This window comes from Suricata suricatta, chromosome 13, assembly GCF_006229205.1.
Source record: "Suricata suricatta isolate VVHF042 chromosome 13, meerkat_22Aug2017_6uvM2_HiC, whole genome shotgun sequence".
NCBI lineage: Eukaryota > Metazoa > Chordata > Mammalia > Carnivora > Herpestidae > Suricata > Suricata suricatta.
Genome location: NC_043712.1, coordinates 5,324,356 through 5,351,061, shown reverse-complemented (window position 1 = coordinate 5,351,061; position 26,706 = coordinate 5,324,356). Strand labels below are relative to the sequence as shown.

General features: G+C 56.2%; 1 protein-coding gene across 1 annotated transcript in view; it reads left to right on the top strand.

Moving 5' to 3' along the window:
* The window catches only part of HMCN2 (hemicentin 2), a gene marked incomplete at its 5' end in the record, with an annotated part of 136,452 nt that overhangs the window by 24,038 nt on the left and 85,708 nt on the right, over positions 1–26,706 (top strand). Inside the window, 11 exons of the mRNA XM_029921060.1 lie at positions 5,403–5,574; positions 6,441–6,547; positions 7,489–7,609; positions 9,684–9,947; positions 12,545–12,689; positions 13,159–13,280; positions 15,502–15,774; positions 17,062–17,203; positions 17,692–17,819; positions 18,099–18,212; positions 20,488–20,637. Of these exons, the coding sequence (XP_029776920.1) occupies positions 5,403–5,574; positions 6,441–6,547; positions 7,489–7,609; positions 9,684–9,947; positions 12,545–12,689; positions 13,159–13,280; positions 15,502–15,774; positions 17,062–17,203; positions 17,692–17,819; positions 18,099–18,212; positions 20,488–20,637 (1,738 nt within the window). The remainder of the gene's footprint in view (positions 1–5,402; positions 5,575–6,440; positions 6,548–7,488; positions 7,610–9,683; positions 9,948–12,544; positions 12,690–13,158; positions 13,281–15,501; positions 15,775–17,061; positions 17,204–17,691; positions 17,820–18,098; positions 18,213–20,487; positions 20,638–26,706) is intronic.

Genomic DNA, 26,706 nt, shown 5'->3' with positions numbered 1-26,706 from the left:
CTGGTCCCAGCTCTCTGCTCTGTGGCTCTGGGGTCCTTCAGGCCCCCTGGCCTCTGAGCTCTCCTTCCTGGGCCGGCCTGGCTGTCAGGCGGCTAAGGGAGGGGCCTCAGGGGATGATTTATCTGCTGTGAACGGCCCCGCGGCAGCCATCTGGCCAAGGGAGCAGCGCCAGATTCTTCCATTCCTTCCCCGTCAGTGACAGTGATGAGCCGAGTTGCAGCACCGGCGTGTGGGCTCCCAGTCCTGCGGACATCTGGAAGCCATTGTCTTCTCCAGATAAACATCGAGCTTGCTTGACGGAGGCTCTCTGCTCAGAAGGCCCCCCCAGATTCCGCTCGGAGCCCAGGGACCTTGCAGGGTCCAGAAAGCCTTGTCCAAGGCCTGGACCCGCAGGGGGTCTGGACTTACTGAAGGCAGGACAGTCAGCGCCCCCAGTGCCCCGGTGGTGAGGTGCTGAGGGCAGACACCGCGGGCACGCAGCCGGCTGGTGGGGTCGCTGGCACCGTGCTCCGCCTGAGGCTGCTCTGCCGTTCGGTAGCCCGAACTCCTGGGCATCGTCCCTGTGTCATCCTGCCACAGGCTCGTAACGACAGTTGCAACACAACAGTGCCTGTGATTTCTCCGGGTAATTGTCAGCGGGCGGCCACCCCCTCCAGGCAGCTTTGCTCCGTTGTGATTTCCCCTGGACCCATGACAAGGCCAGCCCTCCCCTCCCTCTCCCCCTGGGGCAGTGGTCCTGGAGCTGTGGCTGCGCCGCCTCACCTCGCTGGCTTCCGTTGGCCTCTCCAGATGGGAGCCTCGGCCACTGCTTCCTCCCTCTGGCCCCCGTGTGTGCGGAGAACCTTTTCAAGAGAAAATTTACTTAGAAAGCCAGGCGAGGGGGCGCCTGGGTGGCTCAGTCGGTTACGCATCCATGTTTTGGCTCAGGTCATGATCTCATGTTTTTGTGAGTTCTAGCCCTACATCGGGCTCTGCGCACGGACCGTGTGGAACCTGCTTGGGATTCTCTGTCTCTCTCTCTCTCTCTCTGCCCCTTCCCTGCTAGCACTCTTTCTGTCTCTCTCGAAAGAAAGAAAGAAAGAAAGAAAGAAAGAAAGAAAGAAAGAAAGAAAGAAAGAAAGGAGAAAGCTAGGTGAAACAGAAGAAAGAGGGAGCTCCGAGTATGCAGACAAGTGAGGTTTCAGAACCTAGGATTCTTTTCCTCTAGTAACTGAAATCTAGCTGCAAAATGTTAGATGTTCCGGCGCGGTCTGAACAAAACGTGTTCACTCTTTGAATCTCGGGCAGTTCTTCCAATCCCCTCTTTCCCTTTTCTCTCTCGTGGGAGATCACGCAGAGCAAGGAGGGTGAACCTGTCGCACACGAGACCCCGCTCTCTGATTCCGTATCCACGGCAGACATGACTCATCAATCACAGAACGTTTTCTCACTGAGGCAGAACTCGGCTTTGCGTTTTGTCAGACGGTATCCCAGGAAGCTGCCTCCAGCTGGTGAGAACTGGTGGGCTGCAGGGCACCTACCACTGTGCTTGCCCAGGGGCATATCTTAAAGTCATAGCATACTTGTTCTATTTAGAAGACTTTTACTTTAAAAAAAAATGATCATGAAAGTTGTTAAAGAGGGGCGCCTGGGTGGCTTAGTGGGTTAAGCATCCGACTTCGGCTCAGGTCATGATCTCGTGGTTCGTGAGTTCCAGCCCCACGTCAGGTTCTGTGCTGACAGCTCAGAGCCTGGAGCCTGCTTTGGATTCTGGGTCTACTGCTCTCTCTCTCTCTCTCTGCCCCTCCCCTGCTCACAATGTCTCTCTCTCTCTCAAAAATAAATAAAAAACATTAAAAAACTTAAAAACAAGATAAAGAAAAGTAAGAAGAAGATAGGAGAAGGAAGAGAGAACAAAGGGGGAGGGAGGCAAAGCAGAAAACAGACTCGTAACTATAGAGAACACACTTCGGGTTGATGGAGGGAGGTGAGTGGGGGATGGGCTGAATGGGTGCTGGGTTGGGGAGGGCGCCAGTGGGGAGGAGCCCTGGGTGTTCTACAGAAGTGATGAATCACTGGATTCCGTTCCTGAAACAGCATTACCTGATGTGTTAACTAACCAGAATTGAAAAACAAACAGAAAAGAACCTGCATCCCAACTAGCTCTCGCACTTAACGTTTTTGCCCCACCTGCTTGGTCTGGCTCTTTCTACGCCTTTTGTTCACACCTTATCGTCATAACTAATCATGACACCTTATCCATAAATAGTTATGGATGGGTTTTTCAAAGAATATATGATCTTCAACATAACCCACAATATCCTCTAATAAATGAACAGTGGGACACCCGTGTGGCTCAGTCGGTTGAGCATCTGACTTCGGCTTAGGTCAGGATCTCACGGTTCGTGGGTTCGAGCCCCGCATCGGGCTCTGTGCTGACAGCTCAGAGCCTGGAGTCTGTTTTGGACTCTGTGTCTCCTTTGCTCTCTGCCCCTCCCCAACTTGTGCTCTGTCTCTATCTCAAAAGTAAATAAACTATATAAAATTTTTTTTTAATAAATAAAGGGAGTAGTATTTTGCTGGTATCGTCCAATGCCGAGTTCATTCTCAATTTTCCCTATTGTCCTCAAAATGTCTTTTGTAACACGTTTTGTCAAATCAGGGTTGAATCCAGAGCTGTGCATTTCATTTACTTGTTATGTCTATTACATCTGGAGCAGCCTACCCTTTTTTTAATGCCACGAACTTGTTGGAGACATCGACTGTACCGTGTTCCGTGTTCCGGATTCGTCTAATTGTTTCCTTATGGTGTCACTAATTTGTTCCTTTACCCTCTGTATTTCCCCTGACCTGGTAGTTAGCTCTAAGTGGCTGATTAAATGAGGCCGGCATTTTTGGCAGCGATAGTTCGTGGTTGGTGCGGTGTGCATTTTCTGCTGCGTCGGGCCAGGAGGTCAATAACGTCTGATTGTCCTGCTGCTCCTGATGTTAGCTTGATTCCTGGGTTCAGGTGGTGACCGCCAGCTCTGCATCATAGGGCACATTTCCCCCTGTATGCCTCCAGTGGCCTGCGGGGTGGCCCGGGGCTCCACGTGGACATTTCCACCCACCTGATGGCCCATGATGCTGGCCCAAAACCATGATTTCATCAGGGGTTGCAAACTGATGATTTCCTAATTGCGTCATCTCTTCCACATTTACGAGTGGGCATTCTTCCCTGAAGAAGAGCTTTTGTGTCTCAAAAGGGATGGCCTTTCTTTTTCTTGCTGCACAATTCTTATTGAAAAGGCAGGGATCTGCACTGCACGTTGTTCTTTCTCTTTAATTAGCAAGTCGTTTTCCTTGGTGGCAAGTGAGGTTTTATTGTTTTGATTTTTGCTTTTTTTTTGAGTATTACTATGGCCACATGGATTCTTTAAAGTTTATTTAGAGAGAGAGAGAGAGAGAGAGAGAGCAAGAGCACAATTAGGGAGGGGCAGAAAGAGAGAGGGAAAGAGAGAGAATCCCAAGCAGACTCTGAGATGTCCGTGCAGAGCCCAACTCGAGCTCAGGAACTGTGAGATCATGAGCTGAGCCGAAATCAAGAGGCAGATGCTTAACTGAATGAGCCCCCTGGGCGCCCGTGGGCACGCAGATCCTGTAATTCAGTGTGTTCCAGTAGATTAAAGTTATTATTCCTTTGGGGGCTCAAGTCGCCCCAGACTTAGCTAGTAGGACACCTGCAGGCTGAGTCCTGTGTCCTTTTGCTTCGAGAACTTTCTCGCCTTAGGCGATTTCCAGTTGTCCCAGGCTTCCCTTGTAAATCGCCTGCTCCGGACCTGGCATCCCATTTCTCCAAACAATCCCAGCGGGGAATTGTATTTAGAAACCACTGGGTTATAAATTCACTGGGAATGAATTTGTATATAAATAAAATACTTGCAACTCTCCCTTAAACTTGGCTGTAAGAGAGAATCTTGGTCCAGCAAACATGAACATCTATACTTCTTTGCTTCATCTTGAAAGATACATAAAACAATTTTACAATCATCAGACTGAGACTGATGTCTCTGCCAACTTAAAGCTACATAGAATTTCTTCGCCGTCCTTTCTGTCCTTGGGGTGTCCTTCACAGAGAAAATACTGCTGAACCCCCCGGGGCTCAGAATTCACTTGGAGCTGTTCTTTTCTCTCTGTGGTTACGGTGCTAATTTGTTGGACAGTGAGGTTCATGTTTCATTTTGTTGAGGTCAAGAAGCATCCCGTGAAGACCTTAAAGTCACTTGGCCTGGAAGGAGGCCCCCGCTGAGTCCTCTTTCCTGGTTTTCCTACTGGAAACCGCGAGACAGTGGCACTCACAAAGGCAGGGATGGGGTGAAGCTGAGTGAGGCAGCCGCAAGGTGAATCCTGTTGAGGAGTGAACACGTGCTTCCTGAACGCCCTGTCTGTGCCAGACACTGGGCTCAGGGCCACGGCGGAGGGTCTCTGCTCTCCTGGGACTCCCGGGCCAAGAGGGGAGACGGGCATGAATCTAGTCGGGCGTTGGGCCATAAGGAAGGGGCAGGTCATTTCTGCCAGAGCACAGCATGTGTCGTGGGGGCTGCCTGGGGAGGCCTGGGGGTTCGATCCTACAAGTGTGGGGAGCATGAGGGGCCCGCTGACCGTGAGTCAGGTGGGACAGTGGCCTAAATCCTAGGACAGGACCCAGGGTCTTGAAGATTGTGGTAAGGATTTGGAGAAACTCAACCATTTTGTGCTCAGTGAGCTATCTTCGACTGGATCTGGGGTTGCAGACAGGGGTCTAGGCATGCATAGGGGTACAGTCTTTGAGAACCCCCTGAAATCATTCTTTAATGTGTACCTGGGGTGTATGGTAGTCTGGGAGGGGCCTCCCAGATTAGATTAGATTAGAATGAGTAAGTAGTTCTAGAAACCAAGGATTTAGGATTTCTCAATATTGTGAAACGGATCAGGAGGAGACTCCACTTTGCAGCAGACCCTCTCGGTCCTGCTTAGAGGCCTACCCTGGCAGGGGTGTGGTCTGAGGCCCCTTGGGCGTGATGGTGAATTACGTTGCTCTGGGGGAGATTCCGGATCTCCAGGGATCATCTGTGTGTAGGAGGCATCAATCAGGAAGGCTTCCTGGAGGAAGTGATGGGTGCCATAGAAATTGGTCATTCCCCCCAGCTGACTCAGTTCAGGTGTTACATCTCCCAGCTCATAGGCCAGGAGGGTAATGATGTGTGCATTGGCCTGATGTAGGGCAGTGGGAGTTGGGGGGGGGGCGGGGGGATTGGGTGACCTGGAAAGCCTATATGCTGCCTAAAACCCAGGGTGGGGGCTGGAATATGCTGGCAACCTGCTAGAGACCTGCCTCCAGTGGATCAGACACAAGTGGGACCACAGGCACCTGCTGGCACCAGCTTCTCACACCTGCCTCCCAGGTGCTGAAGTGGGTGGAGTCAGCGGTCCAGGCATCCAAGGTGCACCTGCTGTCCACGGACCACCAGGAGGAGGGCGAGCACACGTGGAGGATCCCCTTTGACCCCAGCCTGAAGGAGGTCACCATCTCCCTGAGCGGCCCGGGTCCCGAGATCGAAGTCCGCGACCCACTGGGTATGTGTACCCCAGGACCGGCTGGCCTCTGCTCTGGCCCCTGAGATTGAGCTGGGAGTCCGGGATGGGACAGAGAGAGAGAGAGACAGAGATTCAGGGTGGCAGCGGATTTGGACACAAGGCTCTGGGAATAAGGAGGGTGGGGGGCGCCAGGTGGGGGGCGGAGAGGGTGCCCGTGGTGAGTGAAGAACCAGAGAGGCTGGTAACAGCCACGGGAGGGGAATCAAACAGTCCTGGGGGCGCCTGGGTGGCTCTGTCCATTGAGCATCTGACTCTGGATTTCATCCAGGTCATGACCTGAAGGTTGTGAGATTGAGTCCCCAGGTCGGGCTCCACAGTCAGCTTCAGATTTTCTCTCTCTCCCTCTGCCCCTCCCCATTGCGCCCTCTCGCACACACTTGGGCTCTCTTCCTCTCAGTCTCTCTCTCTCTCTCTCTCTCTCAAGAAAGAATGACAGTCCCTGGGATGTAAGCTCCGTGTGGAATCTTACCCGTATTCTCCCCTACAGTGGCCCAGCAGGCCAGTCGGGGCAAGAATTGGTGGGAAGTCAGTCAGGGCTCTGGCAGGTAGAGGTGCTTGTCCGGGTCTCCCAGGGTCAATGTGATTTGGACCCAGGTACCTGGCCTCATGGAGCTGCAGGAATATCATAGGCCCCCAGGGCTGGAGGTCACGTGTACAGCCTGAACCTGGGGGTGGCGGAGGATGGAGTGTGGACTGAGGCAAAGGCTTGAGCACCACCCAAGGTGTCCGTTTCTCTGGGAAGGCTGAGGCTGGTGTTTGGAAGACCGTGGGTTCCTGGGGACAGAGTGGGGCCTCTGCAACAATCAGGAAAGTATTGGGGACAGAGATCCTTGGGCGTTCCACAGGGAGGATCCTGCAGAAGGACGAGGGCCTCAACGTGCTCCTCAGCATTCCTGACTCTGCCAAGGTTGTGGCATTTAAGCCCGAGCATCCTGGACTGTGGTCCATCAAGGTACGGCGCCCTGGTTCCCAGGGAGGGGGGCCAGTTTCACCAAGCGGAGATGCTGTCTCCCTCCTGCCTGTCCCAGGAGCCTGGGGTCCTGGGAGACTGAGGGCTGGAACATGGGTGGTGATGTGGGCATATCAATAGAAGCAAAGGGTCAAGAGCAGAGGAGGAGTATTCTGCTTTGCACCAGTGAGAGGAAGGAGAGCGGTTTGGGATGAGCTAGGAAACTTCTCAGAAAGAGTTGGAGACATGATATGAGTGTCCAGAGGTGGGTGACTGAGCGGGCTTGAGGTTCAGAAACCTATTCCATGAAGAATGAACGGAAGAAGCAAGAGTGGTCTTGGGGGAAGGATGGCTCAGAGGGACAGAAGGGAGCAGTGCTTGCTTCAATCTGCAGGGCCCCAGGGGCCAGGGACTTGGGGTAGCTGGGCTCCCAGAGGAGCGTCCCGGGATGGGGCAGGCTGCTGCCTTGGACGGATGTGAGCTGCAGCTGATCGGGCAAACACTGGTGGAGCACCTGCTAGGCTCCAGGCCCTGGGCTGGGTGCGGCTGCTGCAGGGGAAGGGGCAGCGTTGACCCCTGCCCTTCAAACTCTGAGTGGCTTTGTGCCGAGAGCTCTGAAGCCAACGGGAAAGGCACGGCAGGGATTAGACGTGCAGTGGGACAGACAGAGCTGCAGGTGTTGGGAGGGGGGAGAGGGGGGTGCCAGAAGGGCAGAGCAGCTCAAGAGTCCCACTCAGGACAGTACAGTAGCTGAGGCAGCCTCTACTTGATTTGGGGAGCATCGTGCTGGGCCCCCAGGGAGAAGGTAAGTCGCCCACGCATCTGCAAAGGTGGGGGGATTCCGGCCGCTGGCACTGGGGGCAGGGCAGGGCGGCGGCCTTCTGTCCCGGTGCCGGGGCGCTGGAGTCGGATGCCCCGGTGACGTGGGCCTGGGCCTGCGCTAGGTCTACAGCAGCGGTCGCCATTCGGTGAGGATCACAGGCATCAGCAACATCGACTTCCGAGCCGGCTTCTCCACCCAGCCCTCTCTGGACCTCAACCACACCATTGAGTGGCCCCTACAAGGTACGGTGCTCCGGACCCTGGGGACCATGCAGAGCTACCTTCTGAAGAGGCAGGGCCTGCCTTTGGGAATTGGGGCGGGGGCGTGGGGGGCAGGCTCTGAGTGTGTGACTGGAATGTGCCCTGGAGGGGCTGGCTTGAGCCATTCTCTCAGACCACATTGAACAGAGCCCAGGGCCCACACGCTCTCCACTGGTCCCCGCCAGGTGACACGGGGACCATTTACCTTTAGAACATACTCCCTGCCCTCAAAGGCCTCCAGGTCCTCTTGTGATCCCCTTTACTACCAGCTCATACTTTGTTTTGGAGGGTCCAAACTTGTCCATCTAGAGCCCCACCTCTTTAGTTTTCCACGGAACGTCAGGCTAGTCCGATAAACTAACAGGTGCCAGTCAGTTGTTAGCTTATTTGAAAAGGAGAAGACTATCTTACTCCAGAAAAATGAATATCCCGATGGTCATTTCCATGTTCTGGAGGCTGATGGGGGTTGGGAGCTTAGGGGGATGTTGGAGTTGGAGGCACAGGATCGGTTTCCTGACAAGTCCCCCCCTCCCCCACACTGGGATCTGGGGTTGGCCGTGTGTCCCATCATGGCTCCACGTGGAGGAGGCGGGCTCCAGAGCAGGCTGGGGCTTTTGGCTCAGGTCGTCAGAGCTTCATGCCAGAACACACCATCTGGTGGCGGCCAGATGAGGGGTCCCGGTTTATAGTTTGGGAAGTATGGTCCCTCACCATGCAACCATTCAGAGGACTTCACTGGGACCAGCTCAGAAGAGAGAAGGGGAGGGATCTGGACCAGGTCGGGTTAACTCTGGACCACTGCCTCATGACCAACATGGCGCATCCAGGATCGTTAGAGCCTTGAGTGTGTGTCTGCTCTCACTTTTGTTCTCCTCGTCAGCCCTTACTGATTCTGTGCGCAGACTCGCAGTAACGTCCGTCTCCAAAGCGAAAGGGGTCCGCTTGCTCATCTCATGTTTGTTTTTCTCAGTGTCAGAAAGGGGCAGAGGCAGGGAAACGTGGTTCCTATTCTAGAGCCAGGAGAGAAAAGACTCCTAAAAGCAGTACTCGAGTGGGGATTGAAAACTGACGGGTCACTAGGACTGGTCCCCAGTGGCAGAGACTGAAGGGGGGCCACATGGGACTTTCTTGGGTTTCTGCTTTTGAGAAAGCTGTGGTTTCCAAGAAAGTTAAAAAAAAGGAGAGAGAAACAGCAGAGCGATTGCAAATGGTAAGTAGCGGTCGGCACTTGGCTGCGGTGCCGGGATATCAGCGGGTCGGGGAGGCTGGACAGCAACGGCCCAAACACAGGGAGCAGCTCCATGCCGTTGGCTGATTGTTGCCACGGGTGAACGGAGCCCAGCGCTGACACACGGTATTTTCCCAAGGAATCTGGATTTCCAGATTTTTATATGCCCTGTCCAGACTGTTCCATGTTTCTTCAAAAATTTTAAGACATTGAGATTTTAATCCAACCACACCCTCTGTTCCCTGGTTTATGATCTCTGAGAAAAAACCGTAATAATGACTGCCTGAAAAGGGAGAGAACTGAGCAGAGTTCCCAGATCAACAAAGGGAATTAAGAAACCCAGCTCCAGCTCTGTCTTTTCTGGAACAGTGTGAAAAGTCCATTGCTACTAAGAAGAAAAGAAAATCAAAGGAAAGCGGAGCGCAGGGAGAGGATGTGCAGGAGTCAGAGTTCCCAAACTAGTGTGTGTCTCACCTCGGCTGGTCCCAGAGGCTGCCTCGTGACAGCCAACACCAGAGTTAATGGGGGGGGGGGGGAAGGGGGAGGGAAATGCCTCCTCTCGGCTGTTCTCCATGAGACCCCGGGTCTACAGAGTGGAGGTGACGCAGACATGGGAGGCTGTGGTTTGGATGGACAGTGGCATTTCAGGACCACGGACAGTAGCAGGCCCCCTCCGCTTATCCACCCCCAGCATTAGTTGGCACAGGAAAGAGGTGAGGGGGGCAGTGAGGAGGGCCAAGCAGGCTGGGTCCCTGACTATGGCCCGAGGGCCTCTGCTTGGAGAGGAACATGGAGTCAGCATCTTCTTCCTCTCCCTTCCCTCTGCAGGGGTCCCCATCTCCCTGGTGATCAACTCCACAGGCCTGCAGGCCCCCGGCCACCTAGACTCAGTGGAGCTCTCACACAGCTCGGGGCAGCCCCTCCTGACTTTGCCCATACAGCCCCTCTCCAACGATTCCACCCATCAGCTCTGGGGTGGACCGCCCTTCCACGCCCCCCAGGAGCGCTTCTACCTCAAGGTGAAGGGCAAAGACCACGAGGGGAATCCCCTTCTCCGTGTCTCTGGAGTTTCCTACAGTGGGGTGGTCCCAGGTGAGTGATTAGCTCCTACCACTCCCAGAGCCCGGGCTCCCTTGGAGACCCATTTCTTCCCGGAAGCCTTCCCTGATGACTCGATATCAGGAAATGTCCATTAATCGCCTATGAACGGCAAGCTCGGGAATGCATGATACTTGATACTGAGACACTTCAGATGCAGCAGTTGGGTTAAGGTTTTAGTACAAAGCCATCCATCTGCCCCTCTATCCACGCATCCACTCCCCATTCATCCACCCACCGCCCTTCATTGACCCAAACATCCATCCATTCATCTGCCCACTCGTCCATCCATGCACCCACTCATCCATGCATCCATCCATCCAAATGTCCCTCCGACACTCATTTGGTATTGGTCATGGTGCTAGGCGTTGTAGGCCAAGCGGTGGGAGGGCGGTGCGTATGGTCTGCTCTTCCATAATTCTAATCCTGGTAATGCTCATCGAGTCATCATTTTGAGCCTTTCTCATGAGACGACACTGAGCCTAGCGCACGCCATGCATCAGCTCACTGAATGCTTCTGAGATGTGTCCCCATTTTGCAGATGGAGAAGCTGAGGCTACTCACCTCACAGGTTTGCCCTGAGGGCTCCATAAACTAACACACATAACAAGGCAGCTCTTGGGTGCTCTGAGGCTGTGCCCACGATGTGGGCGTTGTGGACTCAGGTCCTCCAATGTGGCAGCTGCTGTTACTGTCATGTCTTTGTAGGCACAGGTTTGTGGTCCTGTCTTTGGTCATGTTGTCTTGCTTCCTACATGTTTGCTTGTCTCCTTGTGTTCCTGAGGTCTCGCGTGCAGGTCAGAAGCTCCCGGAGGGCAGAGCTGAGCCTTTGGCTTTCTAGCTCCACCTCTGGTCCTAGCACACCTCTGAGTTCGCTGGCCATCAGCTTCCTTACTGGGCTTTGTTCCCTCCTCCTGCCCACTGCCCCCTTTCACGTGGCAGTGGCCTGGCGGCAGGGGTGGGGGAGGCTCACAGAGGCGGTGTCACTGTTAGCCAACATCTTCTTTGCTGGGGGTCTCTTAACGAGGGACAGACTCCTCTGTCTACTTCCAGTAGGGGTGCAGAGGGGGCACTAGGGTGCCACAGTGAGGTGGTGGACTTTGAGGGTCCGAGTAGGGTAGATTAGGACAGGCTGGGAAGGCTGGGGACCCCGTCTCGCAGCCTCCCGGCCTCCAGTCCCCTGCTGTGGTCCCTGGGCCCCTCCTCCCTTGGCTTTTATAACTCCGAGGAGGAACTTTTCAGGAAGGAGTTTCAGCATGGACAATAACAGTCTCTGTTTCTCTCTGTCCTGTTCTTTCAGATGAATCCAAGAGTTTGGATTTAGCTCTGGCTTTTGGTCTTTGTCTCAGCTCTAGATTAGAGTGTGTGTGTGTGTGTGTGTGTGTGCGCGTGTGTGTGTGTGTGTGCGCGCGCGTGCGCGCGCAGGGCATGGAGAAGGGACGTGGTTTGGCATTTTGCTTCCTTCCCCACTTGATGGGTCCGGGAGGCTGGGAGCTGGGCTTAGAGCAGGAGGCTCTGGGTTTGGAGACACGAGCAGGTGGTGAGGGCCGGGCCTCGGGTCCCTGGGCCCATTCGGTTCATGGAAGACCGAGCCCGAGCTGGCCTCGCCGAGGATCCCAGCATGCGTGGGTGAGCGGCAGCCGCTTTGCACACAGCTGAGGACGTGGCTGGATGGGCCGGCGTGCCTCTCCCCCGGGATGTGGCAGGGAGCCTGCAGCATGATGTCACCCGCCGCCCCCCCCCCACCCCCCCGCTCTGGGCTCGGAGGCCGTCTGGTGCATTGTCTCACCCACGGAGCATCTCTGGTGGGGACGCGGGGGCGGGCAGGACAGGAGTTGATGGGCCTCCCAGTAAGGTGCTGACGGCTGTGACCGACCCCGCGGGGCCAGTTCTCAGACCTTCCCTCCGAAGTGACTCCAACAGCCAAGGAAGGAGAATGTGTCACCCCGGGACCCAGGACCCGGGTCAGGCAGGGGGTGGGAGGGTGTCTCTCAGGGGCCCCACGGGCCTCATCACAAACTGTGAGATTTCGCTGAAGTCTCTTATCTCAAAAAATGCGTGTGAACTTTGCATTCACAGCCATGCTTCTAGCTTTGCTTATCTTTAAGTAAAAAAGGCTTTCTTCCAACATCCTTGGGGAAAACTGACCCTCCAGGCAGATGAGAGGTCTGGAGGCCTGGAGAGCCCGGTCTGGGGCGCATTTTATCAGGCTCCTCAGGGCCGGTCCAACTTCTGCGGCCCGGAGGGTAGAGAAGGTGGTTGCACAGACTGGTCCGCCTTGCCTGGGCTTCTTACAAAACTACTGAAACAATACCAGCTCATCCTGAGAGGGTCTGCCATGCCCGGTGGGCATGCCAAGTGCTCTCTGTGCACCGCCTCTCACCAACTCCCCAGAGAGCATGGTGACGTCAGCATCAGCATTAAGCCCATTTTACAGAGCTGGAAACTGAGCCACCCGCTCCTGGTGACCCACCGAACGGTGGTGCTTCGGGTTGAACCCTGGCCTCCCAGCTCATCCCTGTGTTCTCTGTGTTGGCAGGGGGTGGGGGGGGCGGCCGGGAGGGATCCTGAGTGCCAGCCCTTGCCTGCAGGTGCCCCCCTGGTCAGCATGCCTGCTAGGATTCACGGTTACCTGCATCAGCCCCTGCTGGTCTCCTGCTCTGTACACAGCACCCTCCCCTTCAGGCTACAGCTGCGGCGAAACAGAGCCAGGCTGGGCGAGGAGAGGCACTTTCAGTGAGTGGGTGCTGTCTGCTTTGCGTCCCCAGCCCCAGAGGCCCAAGGGATGTGGGTGGTGGGAGAAGGGCCTTGATCTCGGCCATACTGTCCTCCAGGGCATCTCCCAGCATGGCCACGGATGCGGGGGGCGGGTGGTCCCCAGATCTCCCACCGTGGCTGGGTCATCATCCTGTGAAGGAGCTTGGGCTCCCTGAGCTTCTAGAATACTCATCCCATGCAGGGCCGGGCTCCATGACCCTCCAAGACCCTCCCCCTCAGGGGTGAAAGCCCAGGGCTCAGAGAGGGAAAGGGACTTGCTCAGAGTCACACAGCATGTGGAATTTGCACGTCCTCGGCTGCCTGCCTCTTCTTACGAGTCTCTAAGAGGCTCCGTCCCCTCTGGGCAGGATTCAGGGGCCGGACAAGGCCGGGGGACCCTGGCGGGGGTCAGTGTGATTGCGCATCTCCAGCTGTTCTGTGTTCACAGGGTGTCGGGAAATAGCAGCTGGGAGATCCCCCGGGCCTCCAAGATGGAGGAAGGGGCGTACGAGTGTACGGCGGTGAGCCGGGCTGGGACCGGGCGAGCCAAGGCCCAGGTGGTTGTCACAGGTCTGTCCTTTCCGGCCCATCCCCGTATCCCCTCCCCACCCCCTTCTGGATTTTTCCCTCTAGGATTTCTCCTCAGGGTGTCTGCATTGCCAGGGAGCCTGCCAGCCAGCTGCTGGGGACAGTCCGTCACCCAGAGTCCGCCGCCCACGCTGAGACACTGGGCCAGAGTCACGCGCTCCTCCCCCGGGGCCCTTTCAGGGGCCACTGCCCATCTGGAAGCCCCCCTCCCTCAGTGCCTCCCCTCCCGGACGGCAGCGTCCAACTCAGGAAGGCTGGGGACGCCACAGGCCATCTCGAAACGACATTGGCTCTGCTTTTTAAATTAAGACTCTAGGGCCTCCTGGGGGGACTCAGTCGGTGAAGCATCCAACTGTGGCTCAGGTCATGATCTCACAGTTCGTGGGCTCGAGCCCCGCGTCGGGCTCTGTTCTGACAGCTCAGAGCCTGGAGCCTGCTTCGGATTCTGTGTCTCCCTCTCTCTCTGACTCTCACCTGCTCATGCTGTCTCTGTCTCTCAAAACTAAATAAAAAGCATTTTAAAAATTAATTAATTCATTAAGAACCTAAACTGCCTTAAAAACCCAAGGACCATGGAGAGACTAGCCAGTCTGCAGCCCCTAATCCCACAGACTCGTCCTGCTCCTTGCCCAAAGGAAAGAAGATCCGGATGACCTGTAGCTTAGTCTAGAGATGACCTCGGTGACATTTTCATTTATTCCCTCTTAGACCTTTATCTATGTGTGCGTTTTAAGAAAACTGCAATAGTACTATATGTATTATACATATATACACACAGGACAATCTTGTTTTTTATCATTTAACAAGAGAACATGTCTGCAAACATGGCTCTATGACATGAATTAACGGTTTACTTTTTATAAACGGTGAGGACAGGAAAAGGGAGCAGTATGAGGAAATTTGCACACCCATTCCTTTGACTTAATAATTGCTAAAATTTTGCCATATTGGCTTTCTTGCTCTTTGGGGAAACTATTTATTTATTTATGTATTTTAATTTATTAAACATTTTTAAAAAATGTTTTATTTATTTTTGATACAGAGAGAGACAGAGCATGAGAGGGGGAGGGACAGAGAGAAAAGGAGACACAGAACCGGAAGCAGGCTCCAGGCTCTGAACTAGCTGTCATGTCAGCACAGAGCCTGATGCAGGGCACGAACCCACAAACGTGAGATCTGACCTGAGCCGAAGTCGGAGGCTTAACCGACTGAGCCACCCAGGTGCCCTGCAACTATTTTTTTAATGTTTATTTATTTTGAGTGGAGGAGGGTGCAGAGAGACAGAAAGAGTCTTAACCAGGCTCCACACTCAGCACAGAACCCGATGTGGGGCTCGATCTCACAAACCATGAGATCATAACCTGAGCCAAAATCAAGAGTCAGATGCTTAGCCGTCAGAGGCACCCAGGCACCTCTTGGCTAAACCATTTTAAGCTAAACTGTAGGCATGCTGACATTTCAGTATTTATCTCTCTTTTCTTTTTAAGTAGATTTTCCCATATAATAATTCTATGATCACACCTAATAAAATGAACAGTGATACCTTCATGCTGTTTAATTTGGCCGTAGTCAGATTTTCTCATTTGCCCCCAAATATTGTTTCTGGCTGGTTCTTACGGTATCATTTTTCGGGGCTGTGTCGTTCACAGGCCCTCTGACTTCAGGTCACTGGCACGCGTAGCTTGTGTGGACCCGGCCTTTTTCCTGCCGGGTCTCGGGCCCACGCCCCTGGTTAGACGGCCTCTGATCTCGTGGATTCTCCCTTTTTCCTACCAAGCTGGTGGTTTTCTTAGCTCTTCCCTCCTTTGGGACAGTGGCCTCTGCTGTACATTTTGGCTCTTACGACGCCCGTGCTGTTTGTACTCATCGCTCTTTCCGTCTTGAGGGTTATTTCCCTCCAGGCTCCGTTCCCCGAGGTGGAATCACGGGCTCCCGGGGTGCAGGTCTTGTTACTGCTCTTGGCTGGTGTGTGGGAAGCACGCATGCGCCCCGCAGCCCTCACCGGGTGTGCGATGGGGACAGGGAAGGGGGGGAGGCCCCGCCCAGGCCCCGCCCTCCCCGGGTGGCGAGTCTGAGACGCTCTGCGGTCCCACGTGTCCTGAAGGATGCGGCGCGGGGCTCCGGCGTCAGGGCACCCCGGGGTCGGCAGGAGGGTCCCTTCTCTGTGTCAGCCTCTGAGTCGCCTCTGTTTTTATCCGTCCAGAACCCCCGCCGCAGATAGTCCCCGCCCCCAACGTGACCGTGTCCCCGGGGGAGACCGCCATCCTGTCCTGCCGGGTCCTGAGTGAGGTCCCCTACAATCTGACGTGGATCCGGGACTGGCGGGTCCTGTCGTCCCCGACGGGCAGAGTCGCCCAGCTGGCTGACCTGTCCCTGGAGGTCGCCGGCATCGTCCCCAGTGACGCCGGGCGGTACCAGTGCATGGCCAGCAACGCCAATGGGGCCACAAGGGCGTCCGTGTGGCTCCTGGTGCGAGGTGAGACTCTTCCCGCCGCCGCTGAGTCCTCCTGATTCAGCACACTACCTGGTGCTTTTTTAAAAAAATATTTTAAGAAACGTTTTTATTTACTTTTGAGAGAGGGAGAGTTCGAGTGGGGCGGGGCAGAGAGAGAGGGCGGCAGAGCATCCAAAGCAGGCCTGGGGTGGCAGCAAGAGCCCGAGGTGGGGCTTGAACCCACCACTGTGAGATCAGGACCTGAGATGAAGTTGGACGCTCAACCACCCGAGCCCCCCAGTGCCCCATACTACCTCCTGCTCATCCCCAGAGCCCATCCATCCAGGCCTCTGCCCAGATGCCATGTCCAGCAGGCAATGCCCGCCCCTGCTCGGGGCTGAATTTTCAGAGAAAGAGGATTTTGTAGCCTCCTAGCCTAAGTTTACTGGTCCTCGCTGTCGAAAGTTCATCCTAATATCTCACCTAAATTTCTACTGCTCTACGGCCCAAGCCAGTTTCGTGTCCTGTTTATCTCCCATGCCGTGGATCCGCCCCATTGCCATGTGGAGGGCAGGGACGGGATTCAGGAAACTTCTGGAAGTCCAGAGAGCAGAAGTGCTTGGCAGGGGGCTGCGTGGCACTGACCAGATGGGGGTGGATGAGGCAGTGGGAAGCGCACGCATCCTGGAGTTTTAGGACCTGGGTGCAGTCTCGGGTCCACCCGGGGTTTAGGCAGATCCTTCTCTCTGGGTGCTGTTACCTCAAGAGTAAAAGCCAGCATGGTGGAGCAGGGGCGTTCCCTTGTCCCGGCAACTCCTGACTGGTAGCCTGGAGCCTGGCGGGAAGGATCCTGAGACTGTGTCTAGGCTCCGCCATGTCTGTTAGCCTTGTCTGCCGCTGGTGTGGGAGGGGCCCGTTTGCCTTTTCTGGACGAGTTGGCCTGGTGAGGTCTGTTTGTGTCCAACAGCCGACTGAATAGAATAGAACCCAAGTTTGGGACCAACACTTGGGATCCACTCAGGGCACTGGAGATGAGCGTTTCCCCCAGCCCTGGCATCTGCCTGTCTCCCTAACCCTCCGCGATGCTCGGCCCAGATCAGAATCCCAGGGAGAGAGTTGGAGGCTCATCCAGGGACTTTGGAAAATCCTCCCCAGGTGGCCTGGGCGGCTATCTGGTCAACCCCAGCTCCCAGGAAAGCCACTCCCAGCCGTTTCCTACGTGTGGCCCATCTGTGACTTCGGGGATGGAGTGAGGCCGGGGCTGGGCACCGGGGACAGCACGGCCGCCCAGACGCGCTCTTCCCCACCTGTCCGCTCTTTGAACTGCAGAGGCCCCGCAGGTCAGCATCCACACCCGGTCCCAGCACTTTTCCCAGGGCGTGGTGGTGAGAGTTAGCTGCTCAGCGTCTGGGTACCCCACCCCCCACATCTCCTGGAGCCGTGAGGGTCGTGCCCTGCGGGAGGACAGCAGGTAAGGGCCCCAGGACGCGGGGCTCTGGGACTAGAGGGTCCCAGGGGACCTTTCTGGGCCTCCATCTTCTTACCTATAAATGGGGTTGGGAGGAGAGGGGAGCATTAGCCCTGCCTTCTTCCTGGGATCATTTGAGACTCGGGAACGATATCGCCTTGGGAATATAACGATGTGTCTGTATGAGCTCGGGCGTCAGGAACCATAGTCCCAGAATCCAACAGACCTGCACTTGAATCCTGCCTCTGCCATTCAGGCTGTGTGACGTTGGGCGCGTCGCTTTACCTCTCTGAGCCTCACGAATGAACAAGGACAATCTATGTAACATGTGGGCACACAGCCGGGCACAGAGCAAGCAGTCGGTGTGAAATGGCAGTCACTAGTGCTGTTATTAATTTACTTGTCATCAAGGATGACTTGGGTCGTCTATGTGTGACCTGACCTAATCAGCCCTTTGCCATTGAACATGTTATTTTATGGCGTGACTCCAGAATCCGTGTGGATGCCCAGGGAACCCTGATCATCCAGGGAGTGGCCCCAGAGGATGCTGGGAATTACAGCTGCCAGGCTGCTAATGAGGTTGGCACAGACGAGGAGACAGTCACCCTCTACTACACAGGTACCGGGGCCCCGGGCGTCTCAGAAGAGCCCCTCCCCTCCCTCCCTCCCTCCTTCCCGTCCACAGATGCCTCACTGAGCTGGGGAAACAGCAGTGAGTGGCTTTAATTTGAGATCCTGGGTCAGAAACCTTTCTGGGGTGACGGATGGCGGGGGGTGGGAGGAGGCAAGGAGGGCAGCCCCTTCTCTGTCCTCGCTGCCCCCCAAACTGTCAAAAGCTGCCCCGTTGCCCTAGGGAGTGTGTGGGTCTGTCCCAGGTCCCCCATCTGTCCCCACACAGACCCACCGTCAGTCTCTGCCGTGAACGCTGTGGTGCTGGCGGCTGTCGGGGACGAGGCCGTGCTGGTGTGTGAGGTGGCCGGGGTGCCCCCGCCCCGGGTCATCTGGTATCGAGGTACGAGTGGGGTCTGTGGAACTGTGCCTCGGGGGCCCCAGAGGATCAACTTTCCAGAATGGTCATGGGGACACCCCCCCATCCCAGCATCCACATGGTTCAGCAATTAGGAGCAGGATTTATTTAGAGTAGATTCACTGGGGCTCCTGGGTGGCTCAGTCGGTTAAGCAACCTCTTCGGCTCAGGTCATGATCTCGCGGTTCATGGGTTCGAGCCCTGTGTTGGGCTCAGAGCCTGAAATCTGCTTCAGATTCTGTGTCTCCCTCTCTCTCTGTCCCTGCCCCACTCATGTTCTATCTCTCTTTCTCCCACTCAAAAATAAATACAACATTAAAAAAAATTTAGAGTAGATTCAGAATTGAATTCTAGGTCCCTAGGTGAAAAACGGACAGGTGACTTGGCATTGAGGAGTCTGCTTCCGTCTCTGGAAAATGGGGCCGATCAGACAGGGTGGTTGTGTGAGGATTCAGTGGATGCTGTTCCCAGCAAGCCTGGCACCGGGCTGGGCACCGCGTCCTTCGTGACGGAGACACAGTTACCTGAGAAATGGGGAGCAGTGGCACCAGTGTTTTCTGAGGCTCTTTTGAGTGATGGGCACAGAGGGTCTTCCTGGTGCCAGATGCTGGGGTGGGGTTTGGCTAACAGGAATGTTCTGCAGCCCTCAGCAGGGGCCACGGGTCTGGGTCTGCTGTGTCAGTCTTTCCAGGAGCAGAAAATGAATTCATTCTCGAGGGTCAGCCACTCACTCTTCCTGTCCCCTTCCACCTGGATGCGCCTGTCTGGCAGCTTTCCAGAGCCCACCTTGACTTTGGCACAGGAAGGTATTAGCTCAGAGTCCTAGCGGGCAGAAGTAGCTTCGAGTTCAAGCATCTTAACCAGGGCTACCCCTGGGGGGTGGGGGTGGGGGCACTGGGACTCCTTATTCAGTGCTCGTGTCTCATGTTCTGGCCGAGAGCCCAGCCAGCCCCCTCCTGGGGCCCCTTTTTAAAAAGGTGGCTCTCGATGGAATGTATTCAGCCTTAAAAAGAAGTGGAATTCAAGTTGTACGGCAACGTAAACATAGAGCCATAGAGCTGTGCTTTTGAAGATGGTGAAGATGGTCAATTTTGTTGCATTTCTAAAAAAAACATTTTTAGGCTTATTTTTGAGAAAGAGAGCAAGAGCGTGGGGGAGGGGCAGAGGGAAAGAAGGAGAGAGAGAGAGAGAGAGAGAGAGAGAGAGAGAGAGAGAGAATCCCAAGCAGGCTGCGTGCACTGTTAGCACAGAGCCCAGCACAGGGCTCGAACTCATGAACCATGAGATCATGACTTGAGCCGAAACCAAGAGCCGGACGCTTAACCGACTGAGCCATCCAGGTGCCCCCATTTTGTTGTGTTATTTTGGCCACAATTAAAAATCTTTTTCCTTTGAAAAAATGAGCAATGGGGTGGAGGGGCTGAGGAATCAACATCTACTGAGGGCGGAGTTGCACTTTGGGAAGAAGAGAACATTCTAGAGACAGATACACAATAATGTGAATGTACTTAACATCATTGTATCGGACACTCGAGACAAGCTGAAAATGATACAGTTGTTTGTTATGCGCAATTTCCCACAATAAAATAACAAATGAAATTAAAATGTAGACTGTAGGTCAGTCAGGAGAGCTGGGTCCAGACAACGAGCCGGAGGAATGAGGGAGGCCTCGGGGTGGGTTTCCGGAGGGCCATGGGGTAAGGCCTCAGAGAGACAGCCGTGGGTGGGGTGTGCTCATCCCAGGGCCCCCCCGGCTCCCCCAGAGCTGACCCACACCTCCGTCGGTCTGGACCTGGGGTGGAGGGTGGGGAGCCGGCGGGGAGGCCCTGGCATGCAGTTCATGGGTGCTGAGCCCATTGTATGGAGGGGGACAGGCTCGGCCTCCCTCCTGGTCCACAGAAGAGCTCAGGGAAGGCCCCCCTCAGCAACTTAGAAAAAAGTCTAACAATCAAATGACAAACTTTACCTCTTAACCCTTTTTAGGGACGCAGTTCGGTAGTTTTAAGTACATTCCTATCATTGTACGACCATCACCAACATCCGTCACTAGAACGCTGTTGGTCTTACAAAACCGAAACTGTCCCCCTTGGACGACAGGGGCCCTGGCTTTGGGGAGGAACCTTCTCCCGCTCGCCCCCTCCCAGCCCCCAGTCTAGTGCAGTCACGTGGGCCGAGGGCCAGGAAGACTCGGCAGCCTGACATCCCTGCCTCCCCCGGTGACCGTGGGCCCCCGCCCAATGCTTTCTCCCCTTTGGTCCAGGGGGTCTTGAAATGATTCTGGGCCCTGAGGGCTCCAGCTCTGGGACGCTGCGGATCCCGGCAGCCCGGGAGAGGGATGCTGGTGTCTACACCTGTCGAGCTGTCAATGAGATGGGCGAGGCCTCTGCAGAAATCCGGCTGGAGGTTGGACGTGAGTATGCACCTGGCCCCACCTGCTCCTCCCCTTTTGCCATGCCCCCCGAGCAGGGAGGAGGGAACCCTACGGTGTAGAACGCTGATGTGGAATCAGTGTCACCTGGATTGGCGTACATGGGACCAAAGGCGCAGAGCCTTTGGCTGTGTAACAAAGTGGCCCCCAAACTGTGCGGCTTACACAGGAGGCATGTAGTACCTTCAGTTCTGGAGGGTCAGGATTTGGGAATGGCTTGGCTGGCTGGTGGCCGTGGCTCAGGGGGGGTCTCACGGGCTTGCAGTTAATGCATCAGCCGGGGCTGCTTCATCTGAAGGCTTGACTGGGGCTGGAGGGCCCGGTCTGAATTCGCTCGAGCGGCTGGTGGCAGGAGGCCTCAGCTCGCTCTCCAGGTGGGATTCTCTAGAAGGCTTCTCCTGATGTGGATTCTCATGAGTGCGGTGGCTGAGGGGGAGGGAGAGAGTGAGAGAGAGAATTCAACAAGGAAGCTGCAATCTTTAAACAAATTTTTAAGTTATTTATTTATTATTATTAAGGTTATTTATTTTGAGAGGGAGCGTGAGCAGGGGAGGGGCAGAGAGAGAGGGAGAGAGAATCCCAAGCAGACTCCCCACTGCCAGCACAGAGCCCGATGGTGGGGCTCAAACTCACGAACCATGAGATCATGAGCTGAGCTGAGATCAGGAGTCAGACACTTGACCCCCAGGGGCCCCTTATTTATTTTTGAGAAAGATGGACAGACTGCAAGCAGGGGAGAGATGGAAAAGGAGGGAGAGAGAGAATCCCAAGCAGGCTGTGCGCTGTCAGTGTGGAGCCCAACATGGAGCTCAAACTCATGAGACTGTGAGATCGTGACCTGAGCTGAGATCAAGAGTCGGACACTTAACCGACTGAGTCCCCCAAGGCGCCCAGAAGTTACAGTCTTTATAACAAGCCACAGTCTTGGAAGTGACCTATAGTCACTTCTGCTGGTTTCAGTGGGTCACACAGACCAACCCTTGTGCATGGGGGGGTGGGGGGCACTCAAGCATGCAGATACCAGGAGGCAGGAGGCTCTGGGGCCATCGTGGAGGCTGCCTCCCACAGAGACAGTTTGGTTCAAGTTCGGGCATTGTCATCCCTGAGACCTGAGGTCCCGGCTTGTCTCCAGCACTCACCATCACTGTGCTTTGCTTGAGTCATGGACCCCCAGTTTCCCCATCTGTAAAATGGGGCTGCTCATGCCGCGAGGGTCGCTGGGAGCGTTCAGTGAAATCAGGCACAGCACTTGGCTGGCCTTGAGTGCTTGATAAAGGCTGATTATGGCCTTTTTACAGATGGAGAGTCTGCGTTCTCGTGAGGCTGGTGTGTGGCCTTGGCTGTGACCGCCGTGACGTCTAAGGTCCAGGCCTGGACCCTGGGTCCTGGGAACTGCTCCAAGTTATGGGCACAGCTCCTCGGCATGCCGAGCTGGGATGAGCTGGGCTCCGAGGGGTCCGCTGTGGCCACAGTGGGAAAGCCAGGTGCTAGGGGTTCTGGGGAAGCACAGAGAATCAAGAATGTGCTTGTCTAGACTGGGTGGGATGCCCAAGGGGCTCCCAGGGGCGAGGAGGGGAGCCAGCCCTGTGAGTAGGAGGTTCTGGCCCTGACAATGACTGTCTCATCCCAAGGTCTGATCCTCCCAGGCTTGGGGCACTTTGGGCCTGCCCGTCACTCATTCCTGCAGCACATGGTCACCAGGCGTCCGGGCCCTGTGCTGGGGACACAGTGGCAGGCGAGACCCAGTATCTGCCTTCCTATTGCTCTTGGTGTCGAGGTCAGAGATGTCACCCAGACAAGTAGAAATACTCAGCATACCGAGCATTTGCATTCCCATGGGGAGCTGTTGGTGCCCAGAGAAGGGGCCCAGCCAACGTTGGGGGCTGGGAGGGCTTCCTGGAGGAGGTGGTATTTCTCCAGTCCTGTTCCTCTGCCTGTCAGACATAGGCCTTAGGGCCATGTCCGAGGAGGAGATGGCTGGTGTCCAGAGGCAGGCTTCTCAGTCACTGGGCCACTGGTGGCCTTCAGCCTTTAGGTCAGAGAAGGGGTGGACAGGGGCCCAGCACCTGTGCGTCTGGGGAGGGCTGGCAGCAGCGGTGGGAAATAGAATTTCCTGCCCATCTGGATGGCAGCTGCAGTCCAGCCTTCCAAGCCAGGCCGGTAGAACCTTCCAGGGCAGGGAACGGCTGGGCGCTGTGCCCACCTCCTGCTGTTGAGCTGGGAACTGGCTTCCTGGTGGTGTTCGGGAAGGAGGGAGGCGAGTGCTGGCACCGGGGGACCCGCCTGCAAGGCACCTGCGTGTCACCTCTGGACACTCGAGACTAGAGTCCTACCTCCGCCTCCAGGCTCCACGGCCTGTTTGGTCAAGTCATTGACCTCCCTGAGCCTTGCTTTCTCCGTCTGTGAAAAGGGGGTGATAATCACAGAGTTTGGCTCATAGGGTCCTTGAGAGATCTAATGGGCTATGCTCAGGGCTCGAGTGGCACAAATACTCAACACGCTTGCCAACGGGGGCCGAGTGAGGTGGCCTGGCTCCTCCCGTGGCTGGTGCCTGGGTTCCACAGCAGGCCTGGCATGCCCCAAGTTCAGGGCCCTTTCTGCCCCCTGAGAACAGCGGCTCTGAGCTGTTATCCACACCTGCTGGATTCTCATTTAGAATGAGACGATGCTCAGTCCTCTTTCTGTTCCTGCCTGAAGCCCCTGGTCACCGGGCGGGTGAGCAGGGGAGAGGAGAGATGCTTTGGGGCGGTGCAAAGAGCCTGTGGCCAGCCTGGGGGAGCAGGAGGGAGCCAGCGCCGGGCTCCGGGACAGGCGTGGCTGGGGTCCGGGCGGCTTTCCCATCAGGCACAGCGGGCACGGACCCAGCGTCCGTGACCCCTCCAGCGGCCCAGGATAATGGTCTGCTCTTAGTTTCTTTTAAAAAGAGAGGGAACTAAATGGATAACAGCAGATAGATACAAAGGAATCCAGACTGGGCAGTGCACGGGCCCAGCCCAGGCTTGGAGGAAGGGAAGTCACCGCCTCTGTCTGGGTCACTTTGCTGTTAGAATCCATGGGGACCTTTCCCCGCCGAAAGGAGTGGCTCCACCTGCTGTTAACCAAACCCCTCAACTCTTCTGCAGAGGAGGGGAAGCAAGGAGAAGGGGGAGGTGGCCCTTGGGGTGGCTGGACCCTCCTGTCCCCCCCACCCAGGCTGCTGGCCGGCACCCTTTATTGGGGGGGTCCTCTCTTCCTGGGTATTCCAGGTCCCCCACCCGGTACCGCACTTCCACAAACATGCTGCGTCTCCAGGGAGCCCTGGTGGGGCTGTGATGTCCCATCATCTCTGGGCATTTGCAGCTCCGGCCCCGAAACCTGCCCAAGGCCAAGGCAGAAGGGGCCACCCCTGTGGCCATCAGGGAAGCCAGCTTTTGGTCCTCCCTGGGTTACTGCAGGGGTCACTGGGAGTCTGTGGGGAGGGGGCCTGGAAGGCAGAGGTGGCTGAGCTTCTGATGAGACTCTGGGAAGAGCACTGAGTTGGGAGCCCAGCCCCCACCGACATGCTGCAGGACTCGGGGCCGCCCTGCCCCTGCTCCAGGCCTCAGTTTTCCATCTGTAAAGGAAGTGATCAGAGGACCTTCATCCCAGGCATGTGAGGATTCTGGGGTCCTGCCTGATCTGGGGGCTCCAGTGAGGAACAAGGTGAGGGGGTGTGGCTGTGCCCCAAGGCTGAATCCGGGTTTTCCTGGGCAGGATCCAGGTCGGGATTTGGCTGCTTTGGGATTCACGCCAAAGAAAGGACAGAAGAGGCGGGCACGGCTCTGGCTGAAGCAGCAGCCCAGCTGCTCCCGAGGCCCCGGGGGGACACCGGGGTGCGGTGGGGGGAACCCGGGCCTCAGCAGCGGCCAGACCTAAGCTCTGATCCCACCTCTTTCATCGGCTTTGAGCTGTGCCCTTTGCCAGCTTCCTTACTCTCTCTGACCCTCAGTTTCCTCATCTGTAAAACGGCTGTGAAGACACCCACTTCATGAGTTTACTGGGGCCGCTGATGAAACTGTGTTTCTAGAAGCGCCGTCAGCGTGCCCATCCCCTCGCAGGCATTCTAGACGCTACCCTCTGTCCATGCTATTTGCTAACTATTGTAAATCGGCGGTCCCTTCCCAGGGGGGCCGTTCAGGTCTGGGAGGAGAAGGGAAGAGAGTGTGCTTTGTAATGTCCCAGAGTCGGGAGTCCAAGCTGGGCTGCTTGGGGACCACGGAGGGGGAGCCTGGCTGGGCACAGCTGGCGAAGGCAGGTTCTGGGAGTACCTGCCCTGGAGCTGAGGCTCACCTCTGTCCGGCAAGGGGGGATGGCAACGCCATGCCCCCTGGGCCAGGGCTCTGCCGGACCAACGGCCCTGTCTGAGGCAAGCCTGGAGCAGAGGCTTTCTGGGATTCTGGACTTGGGCCGTGGCCCAGCCCCAACGAGAAGGAGAGGCGTGCGAGTGATGTTTGAGGTCGAGTCCAAGACCGTCGGGTCCTCCTCGCAGTAATTTTCCAAGTTGTGTTTCTATCTCCTTGGAACTTCCCTAATCCCTAGGCCAGGAGGGAAATTTGATGTCATGATTTGGATGGAAATGGGGGAGATTTCTGGAGGGAGGCAGACAGATCAATGAGGTGGAGGCTTTTCCATGGCGCTGGATGCTACAGACTGAAGGGGGAAAGGCTGGGGGACCTTCCTGGTCATGGGTCTGGGGACAGGAACCCGAGGCTGGTGCCCATTGGCTGCAGGGCACAGGGCTTGGACCTGGGTGGAGTTGGACTTATTCCTGGCCTGCAGAAGAGCAGAAAGGATCTCGAGTTTCTGTTTTGGGAAACAACTTATTGTCTCCCGATTATGAACATCAGACAACGCTTAGAAAATAGTTTAGACGGAACACTACAAGCTATTAGCAGTGGCGGCCCTGGGAAGGGCACGAACTTTGGGGTGTATGGAGGAAAACATTGGGGGAAATAGATTCTTCTTTGTTTTTGGAGTTTTGTATGATTCAAGGGAGTCCCAAGGAGCGCTGTTCCCCTGGGGTCATGAGTATGGCCCTCTTCATGCTGCGGTGGCTTATTTAGATCATAGAGAGTAGGGTCACCTTATTTGTAGTAAGTGTGTTTTCATTTTGTGGTGGAGTTTCATAGACTCGGTACAAAAATTTTGGCAAACAGAGATGTAGAGAAGAGAGCGAAGGTGGCCTGTAATCTCCCCGCAAAGTCGGCCCTTTGGGGGTCAGGGAATGATTGCCCAAGTTCAGGACAGGTGCATAGAGGAAATTCCCTGTGGTCTGGGAGGAGGGCGAGGGAGGGGAGGGCCTCCTAGGCAGCGGGGCTCCTGTGGCTGGAGTTGGATTTGCAGCCTCTCAGAGGTGGGCTTCCCAGGACGTGTCACTGTCAGGGGCAGACCAGTTCCAGACCCCCTCCCCCGCCCTCCCATCCAGGGACAGCCAGGCACACGGGGCTCCCGTGACCCCAGGCAGGGGTATGAGGTGTGCCTGTAGCTTCATCCCGCCAAAGGGCGCTCCCTCTGCCTCAGCCCTAAGAGCTCTTCAGGGCCGCATCCTTCCAAGCTCAGGTTGGCCCCGGAGCCCTGGAGATGAGTCGGCCCAGGTCGATGAGGGCGAGGCCCGGAGAAAGAGAACCTTCCAGCAGTGGGAAGGAGGCGGGCGGCGGGATCCGTCCTCCTGGGGCACGCTGGGTTCAGCCACCGGGCACGGCCGACCGGTCACCTCCCTGCAGATGCGCCCCAGCTGATGGAGCTGCCCCGCGATGTCACCGTGGAGCTGGGGAGGAGTGCCCTCCTGGCATGCCGGGCCCTGGGCCACCCGCCCCCGCTGGTCACCTGGCGCCGTGCAGATGGCCAGCCACTGGGGCCCGGGCGGGGCCGCAGGACCGGGCAGCCTGACTCAGGAGTGCTGTTCTTTGAAAGTAAGAGACTGGGGGCTGGCAGAGGATGGGCAGGGGAGACAGGATGGCTTCTGTCACGCTAAGCGCCTCCCCAGGCTAGGAGGCTCGGGAGCAGAACGCCTGGCATTGACCGTGGGTGAGG